Source organism: Limulus polyphemus, unplaced genomic scaffold, assembly GCF_000517525.1.
Source record: "Limulus polyphemus unplaced genomic scaffold, Limulus_polyphemus-2.1.2 Scaffold2745, whole genome shotgun sequence".
NCBI classification, from domain to species: Eukaryota; Metazoa; Arthropoda; class Merostomata; order Xiphosura; family Limulidae; genus Limulus; species Limulus polyphemus.
The window spans coordinates 88,518-97,696 of NW_013668355.1; the positions used below are offsets into that span (position 1 = coordinate 88,518).

The 9,179-nt window shown below is 31.0% G+C and overlaps 1 protein-coding gene across 1 annotated transcript in view; it reads left to right on the forward strand.

The window, feature by feature from the left end:
- LOC106467804 (protein expanded-like) overlaps window positions 1–9,179 on the forward strand; it is a 40,497-nt gene that overhangs the window by 26,403 nt on the left and 4,915 nt on the right. The window contains exons 7-10 of the mRNA XM_022396001.1: window positions 2,183–2,254; window positions 2,879–3,050; window positions 7,351–7,566; window positions 8,060–8,200. Of these exons, the coding sequence (XP_022251709.1) occupies window positions 2,183–2,254; window positions 2,879–3,050; window positions 7,351–7,566; window positions 8,060–8,200 (601 nt within the window). The remainder of the gene's footprint in view (window positions 1–2,182; window positions 2,255–2,878; window positions 3,051–7,350; window positions 7,567–8,059; window positions 8,201–9,179) is intronic.

The window sequence follows — 9,179 nt, forward strand, 5'->3', positions numbered from 1 at the left end:
CTGAACCACTTGAAAAAAACACGGGGGTGCTTAACTTTTTTCCAGGTGTATATATATGAAATATGTTTAAAAGTTATTATCTTTACTAAATGAAACTTCTGATTAATAATTTTAAAGTATGCTTGTTTGTAATTATGGTATGATAAAAAGCTAAATTTATTATATTTCAGTGAAACTGGATGCATTGTTTTTGAAATCAAAACAAAATTTATGTTTTTACAAAATATAAACTTTAAAATTTAAAACAGTGTATGAAGACATTAAAATTAATAATTGAAATCTACAGTAAAGGTAGGCATTTTTAATTGCTTCTTAAGAAAAAATATCATTTTGAGAATTCATGCTAATGTGACACACAAAAATAAGATATATGCTGAAGCTACATAATCTATAGAAAGTTTACTTCAAATTTGAAACAATTTCATCCAGTAGTTTTTTGCAATGCAGTTAAACAAACCATCAAATAAATGCACCCAAAAGTTTTAGAATTAAAGTTGTTGTTATACATATATTGTGTACAGTAAGAAATCATACAAGAATGACATTAATATATGTTTTTACATTAAGTTATTAAACTACTGCTGTTGTCCTGTCTTACTAGAATCTCTTTAAGGTATTTACACATTGAGCCAAAGTAGGTTCTGATTCTGCATGTGTTTATTGATAAAATAAATAAATAGCTTTATAAATTTATGTACAAAAAGTAAAGACCTAGGGATGTTAAGATAAAGAAAACATGCTGAAACACCAGTTTCCAGGAATTGTACATATTATTGAATGTTTCCAAAAAAACCAAAAACACCAGTTGTTTGAGAAAAGATGTTTATTTAGGATTAAACACATATTTTTTCACTTATTTGATAACATAAACTGAGCAAAACCCTACAGTAATAATTTTACACATCATTACATTTATCACCCAATACTTCTGCATCAAATATTTTTATTAGGAATAGATCTAGCTGATGATTTTCATGAAAATATGTATAGACAGTATCAGATTTTTTCATTAAATGGTTTATTACCTACAAATTGTTACTACTGATAAAAGTACAAAATATATAATGCCAAGAATTATGTTTTCAATAGATATTAATTCTCCTTTTAAAGCTTTTTGGCATTATCTGTAGTTTTTTTGCAGTCTATTAAAGGTCATTTTATCTTAAATTAAGTTATCTTGGGTAAGTTTTGACATTGTGGTTCCCAATCGTTGGTATGTTGTTAAACTTTAACCATTCTATGAAAATGAACAATATATATTATTTTTTAAGTTGCAAAATTAGTAAATTTAGTTGAAGTCAAATCCTTTGGTTTTATTGTGTTTCATGTGTTTTTGTATAGTTAATGGTTTGCAAAAATTGCATATGTGATTATGCTAGTCCCTGATGCAAGAAAGTTTGGAACCAGTGATCAAAGATATTTAAAAATTGATTTCCACTTGTGACATTTTTTGTAATTATTCAACAAACATGTTGCTCGAAGTAAATTCCCAATGCCATTTTTAATTTATTGTTAATTCTTGGAAAATGAAACATCACAATGATCACATGTATTTATGACTTACATCCATCACTAGACCGGTGTAGATACATCTCCAGATAGAGAGTACATATAGTAGGGAAAACTGGGTGTGCTCATGTCTATAAACTTGTTTTTTACAGCAGTAGCATTTCCTTTAGTTCCAGCTCACTTGTCATCATTTAAAAAAATTAACAAGTTGGCAAGGATCATGATAATTTGTATATCATCACCATCATATAATGTTAAGTGCTAGACATAAATCAATATGCACATTTTGCTGCATAAACTAACACTAAATAGAAAGTGAACAAGTAAAGCAAGTTCTGAGTAGGTTAAAATGTAGCATTAGTAATTAACTGATGAAACTACAATGCCCAAATTAAAAGCAAATAATTGTTTTAATACTTCTCAAAGAAATTGAAACCAGATAACATAAAACTTCAGGATTGGAATTAGTTATTCAGGATTGGTTATTGGTTATTCATGCTTTTCTTTTCCCTAACAAAGTAGAAATATTTAGCAAACGTCTTAAAAGTTAAATAGTTTGTAATACAAGGTCCTTGACATACAGTTTTAGAAGTCAAAGATCTACTCTTGGCACAACTAGATATTTGTTGAATTTGTTTCAAAATTTTTTACTGTGATTTTGATATTTTTCAAGGAAAGTCTTGGTATTACTAAAAGACATCTCTCCACCTTCCTGTGGCCAGAAATAATTAAACTTCATTTTGATGTAAGTATAAAATTAAGCATTTGGACCATAGACTTATAATACTCATTGTGCATTCAACCTCTGAAAAAAAAAAGTGAAATCTTTTTAGTTTTTGACTGTTTTGTATGAAATATAACCATCACTCAAAATCACTTAGGAATTTGAAAAAATGTTTTAAGTATCTTAGATTGATGTGTGATATACTGTAAAGATTAATACTGAATATGACCTGTACCTTAGTGGTTCTTCATTATAGTGTTATACACAAAAATTTGTTAATTTTTTTTTTTTTATGTATGCTATAGGCATGTCCAAGAGAAGAAATCTAAGAGTTAAGATACATAGGGTTATTCAATAGTTATGAATCACCATGCTATTTTTAAGGCCTACCCCTTCTGTGAATGTTCCAAGTCATATTTGTGTTCCACTACCTGTTTCTTTCTTTTGTTGAAATGATGGATTGAGATGTCATCAACCTTTCAAAAGAATGTAGAAGTGATCCCTTTGTGGTAGCAATGGGGCAATTTTCAAACAGCTGGAAGGGCAGGACTTGGAGAAATCATGATAGTGCACAGCTTTTGCATCACCCTGTATAAATTCTATAAACTGTATGTAACTATAAAGCACCTTTTTTTTTTCTTTCAGAAAAGGAAGTTTGAAATTAGGACAGCTGGACAACACAAAAGTAGAAAGTTTATGTACTATGGTAGCACTGAAGAAGTGACCAGAAATATTCTCTTCCTGAGCAAGTTAACCCACCAGTTTAACATGGTGATACAGCCTAAGTTACAAGAATTGAAAAAATTAAACCTTGATGGTCAGTATTTTATTTTGTGTAAATATTAAGTGGTCAACAAAATTATATATGTGAAATTACTAAAAGAAATAAACTCTGTGTGTTATTATGCATTAAATGCTACTTTTTCACTGAGCTTCAACACTGAAATGTTAGTTGGGATATTATTAAAGGCAAACATTATGTTTTGAGTGAGTGCTTAAAGTAAGGTGACAGTCAGTATTTAATTTCATGTTACTTTCTTTCATATTGAATAATTATTATGGAATGTAAAATCTAAAGTAGAGAAGGTCAAATAAAGAAACCACATTGGATGGTCAGAATTTATTGCTACTATTATAAACTTAGACTTGCAGACAAAATATAAGAAAATCTTATTTTGGTGAACTTTAACACTGTTATCACAGGAAATTATCTTATTGTGTACATCTATTACAGTGGATCAAAAAATTGAAAGTCTGAATTTTGAAATGATCAGGGATGGAAAAGTTACGCCTTTAGTAGAAAGTTAAACTGTAAACATTTAAGGGTCCTGACTTAATATTCTGAAAATCCACTATGACTTTGAAAACTTTCTCTTGGTACAAAGAAAATTTTAGGATTTTAACAGGCCAAGGTCAAACAGACTTTCCTTAGTGACATTGTATGGCAGTTTTGGGTAAAAATTTGAAAGATTATTTGATGGGCTTTGTAAGGTCATATACTGACCACTTCATTATATCCCTATCTTGGAATTTCAAAATTTAAGTTCATTGAAAATGTATAGAAATACAATATTGATTAAATTACATCTCAGAACACTGTTTTATGATAAACATTAAAATTATGAGAATATAAATATATTTATAATAAATTATATAAATTTCAAGGTAATTTCTTTCCAACTGAAGAATTACTCTTGAATGTAAAATCTAAAACAGACAAGTGCATAGTAAAATGAAATCATATAATGCTTTTATTTTTTTAGATTAAGACTGAATTTGTTTGCTAAATTGTAATGGTGCAAGCAATGAGTACACAAAAACGAATTAATGCTTTATTTTAGTGACTGTGTTCTGCCCACTAATAATAACATTATGAAGTTGTATCTCCTTCAGAGATAATCCTTGAGAAGATGGAAGAAAGGATGAACCATCAGTGTTGGAGATTTCTGGAAAGGTTGCAAACATATTAGAATTTGTTTGAAACAGACCACAGGGCTTTCATTCCTGTGATATCACACATGAGCATCATTTGGAATATCATAAATTATCATGAGAAGCATAAAGTAATTCTCAAAGAAATTAAATTGTGACAGAATGAAAGAGTAAAGCAACTTCAAGAGAATGCAAAATCTCTGTTTGATATTGCCAAGATATTGAATTCTACAACTGTGAAAAGGACCTACTCAAGAACACAAATTTATGAAAGCCTGGTGAGGCAAATAGACAATGATGATTGGCAGCCTTGATTAGAAAACAACAAAATCACTAAGGTTAGCTTAAAAGCAGAAAGCTTTTGAGACAATTGAAACTTAAAATGTTCTAGATGCTTGAGAAAGACAATTCTTTGGAGACGTCATCTGATGAATTTGTGAAATAAGAATGTAATTCTGAGGAATTCATAGGAGAAATATTCTGTGGAGAAACACAAGCTTTTGGAAAACACTCAAATGAAACTGCCTTTGCCAAATCTTGCTAGAGAGTGTGACAGAAGAAGTTTGTCTAACAGATAAGCTTCAGCTATTACAAGTGCTGTTATATAAGACCTAGGATTGATTGATAAAGAAGATGCATCTTTTGTTATTGAAAAGAACAAAGTAAGATGAGAAGCACAAATTTTAAGAGCAACTAGTAAAGAAATATGAATGTGAAGAAAGTTAATTGCTGGCTTTATACTTTGATGATGGAAGGTAAGATAGAACTTAAGTCCAATAAAAAAAGAGAAGGAAAGTATCATCCTTCAACATCTATGAAGGAATAAGTAGTTCTTGTTTAAGAACCTGGATCCAGTTACATTGGTCACATTGTGCCTCCTGCTTCAACTGCAGAAGCCCTGCAGATGAGTATAATTGACTTCTCTGCATCCATTGATATTCAACTTGGCAATTTATTGGCAATGGGATGTGATTTAACAAATATAAATACAAGTGCAAACAATAGAACAATGGTTGATATGTCTTCTACACATGAACAAACTTCCACTCTGACATTTAATGGTGCAACTGTTAGCCCAAATGCATTTTCAGGCTAATAGGGAAGGCTCTGATGGCATTACACATTCCTGAAGTTCTTGATTTCCATCCTATCACAGCTCCTGATTTGCCAAAAGTTTATTTCTGTGATATGAGCACCAACAAAAAATATTTGTATGAAATAGCACAAACAGTCAAACTGTTCTGATGCCCTTGCAGCAAGGAAAATTGGGCTAGTAGTCATTCTCATTGGGTGACAACTGCTAATAGAATTTTCTGGCTCTGTATTTTAAGTACAAACCCATTAGAAAACCTAATAACATTTGCAACTTATGTCGTTCAATTATCCAGTTTGGTTTGCATACAAGTTCCAGTCATCTTGCACAGATGGAGACTGGCAGTTATATCTCCTGATCAAAAGCTCCCACTATGCCAGTGATGGAATATAAGCAATTATTCAACGGAATGCCTGTTTTGTACGTCCTGAAAATGTACTTTTAGTCATATTGACAGATAAACTTGGGCTAAGGAAGCTATTGGCAGCAACCTGGAGCCCTCTGAGGATCTGCAGATGCAAGTCTCCCATGACTAAAAACATTGATGAAATATCCATGAAAAATTTTATTGCTGACCCAGAAACCCCAAAAGTTCAGTTTCCAAAACTTCCCTGCCATACATTAGCTGTGAAGGGTGTATCAAACTTGTGACTGGGGCATAAGCAGTTGTTTGTGGTCAGAAACAGTGAAATGGATTTATCTGTGGAAGAATTGAATCAAGAGCAGTGACTCAAAAATTTGACATAAAATATTAATACAGTACAGGCCAGGAGTGAACTAATATGGGCCTTAATGTTTGGGGGGTTGGGTAGGTCTGAGTGTAACTCGCTATGCAGTCACCTCCCTTGGTGAGTTGTGGGTGATTTTGGCAGTCAACCTGTCTTAATAAGCAAAGAACTGCATTTTTACTTGTGTATTATGTAACATACACAATACCAACATACTTATAATTTTCATATCATTGTGGACTCTCAAGTCATAATGCTAGGGAGATGTAATTCTACCACAACAGATTTCTAGTTACGAAGAAATTTTTCCCACCTGGGCCATTTTGATTCTGCACAAAAAATTTCATCGTATTAGTTTCACACAGTGAGCATTAAGTTCATTTTTTGTAAATCTATGATAAAGTTGGTAAAGAAACTGCAATATGCTATCTCCTTTTTTTTCTCTCATTTGGAATATGGAGTTTATTGCATATTAATCATCAAGCATATTTTCTTGATGTCAAAAATTCTTTAATCTTGTTTTGTAATGGAAATATCATATTCATTTTTCATGTGCTAGGACTCATGAGTTACTATATGTAACACACAATGATGCATGTTAATTAATTTTTTGATATAAACATTGGGTAGTAAGGCCAATGTAGCCTTTTGAACACAAAGGACAAGTGTATATGTATTAATTAGTGATCTTAATGGTTTGGGAATTTAATTTTTAAAGGACAGGTATATTTCTAAACAATTTAATGATCTAAGTAGCTTGGGAATTTCATCTTTATAGGCAAAAATATGACAAAATCTAAAGGGACTTCTGAAAATAATTTTGGGAGTAATCTGTGGAAAACTCTTCTCAGAAATTTAGCAAGTTGGTTTCTTAAAATAAGAGATCATTCACCAAAGTAAGGAAAGACAAAAGTTTTGTGTGCCTATTCGCAATAAATACATTACAGAATTTTGTTTATTGTCAAAGAGTTTTTAAGTACTCTTATTGATAAAAACAAGAGGATAATATTTTTTTCTGATGTTTGAAAGTTCTTGTTGAGAAAGAGATGATCTGCTAGGCAGCTGGTGAGATGACTTTTTCTTTATGAGAGAAGCTTGTGTATTAAAAAAACCTCTGTCAACAAGATAATATGCCCAACTATTAACTCTTTCACTATGGGCTCAATCCCAGGGACCAATCTAGTAACCATTTTGTGCTTGTTATAGTTTTCATGCTATAATTTTTAATACAGTAAGCATAGCTTCATGAAGTTTTGCAGATTATCAGTAAACATTACAAGGCTTTCGTGTACAAAATATCAGATTTTTGCATCAAGTTTTAAGATTTTTCTTCTAATTAAATATAAAATTTATAATTTTTTTAGAAAAGGAAAAAACTTACAGAGAGTCGTACATCTACAGTGATAGTATGGATTTAGCCTTGGAACAGGGAAAAGCTGATTCTGTGACCATTCTAGGAAAAAATCCTAGAGCTGGAAGTTCTGGTAGTAATCAACCAGTATCAATTATCAGTAGCCTTTCTTCTAACACGACATCTGGAATAATTTCTGATAAAGTACAGAGTCTAGATGAAAGTGAAGGTAACTTTTCAAAGGATTTTTTTATTTTAACATATTAGTATGATGATCAGCTTGTTATATGGGATTTAAAAAGAATGTACATTACAAACGTTTTCATAATCTTTAAGTGAGGAAATCACCTTTTTCAATGTTATGATCTGAAATTAAGATAGTAGAAAATTAAAGAACATAGTGTGCCAAGGTATGCAGAATTCTCAAACATTTTCTGACATAAAGAAGAATGCAAGTGTAAAAATTAAACAATTCCAAATTATTGGAAAGGCTGAAAATGACAAGTGGCTATGGTTAAAAGAAACATTAGCCATAAAGAACTTAACACCTGAATTAAACAGGAAATCCAGCACCAGTGAGCTGATGTTAAAAGTGTGAAAAGAGAGAAAAACAAATTTTTTAAGTTATCTTTGCTAAGAACAATCATCCATTGCTATTATAACTATAAAACTAGCTAGTTTGCTACTTCTTATGGAAGTGTGATAATTTAAATTTAATATAGATGACCTAGAGATGGATGAAGGCTTTAGGTCACATGCAGGAGCCTCACTGGAGTCCTTGACCACAGGAAGTTTGTATAGCTATGGACTAGCACCTCATTATTCACAATCAGAATTAAATCTTACACCTGGGAGTTACCTAGGTAAGTCTGAAGTGGAGTAACAACTGTCTGAATTTGTTACATTTGAAATATGTTGCTTTTTAGGCAAGTCTACATACTAACAACTTTATGCACATTGTTAAACATGTAATTTAACCATATTTCATCACATTGGGTGTCATTACAACTAATGATATTATGACAGAAAAACTCAACCCAGTGATACGTTAAAACAAAATGTTAGTATTTATGTATTTACTCTGAAAATTAATTCCTGTTTTTTCAAATTTCAAAATTGTTTCATTGTAAAGAAAATTAGTTTTTCAAATACATTGAAAAGTTTTCTTTTTTTAATGGTCATATTAGTTTAAAAAAAAAAAGAGAGAAACTTAGGACTGATGTGCTGTAGCTGGTTATTATTGTGACAGCCAGGTATAAGGTCATAACAACTGAAATGGTGAAAGAAAAATTAAGGGCAAAAATTTGGGTAGGGCATTTAAAATGTTTTGTGCATTTTAATTCAAATATTGTTTGAGTTAGGCTTGCAGGCAATTGAACTACACTCATTGTGATGATAGGCCAGTATTAAACCAATTGCAATTAGTCTAATCAACTTAGCACTGAGTTACCCCAACCCCATGATGAGTTGAATTCAATCCACTTTAGGCTTAGCTCGAAACTAAGGTTGCAGTTCCTTTACCTTTTCTGAATCCTGGGATTTTAGTGGCTCAAATCCTGGGAAGGATTCAAACTTTTTTAAATTTTTAATTTATTTACATTCTGTTTTGACTTAATCAAAAGTAATGAAACTATTTGCATTCATATAATTAATATTTGAAACCATTGCTACTTGTTGAAACTTCATAATTAAAGAATTGTGGAAAAGAAATAATGCTTGGAGATGGCTTGAATGGGTAATGAAGAAAAACTTTAATATAAGTTTAACATAACAGCAACTGTACAACGTTTGGACAAGTTTTGTCATCATCAAGTACAAGTACACTGACACGGATATGTATAT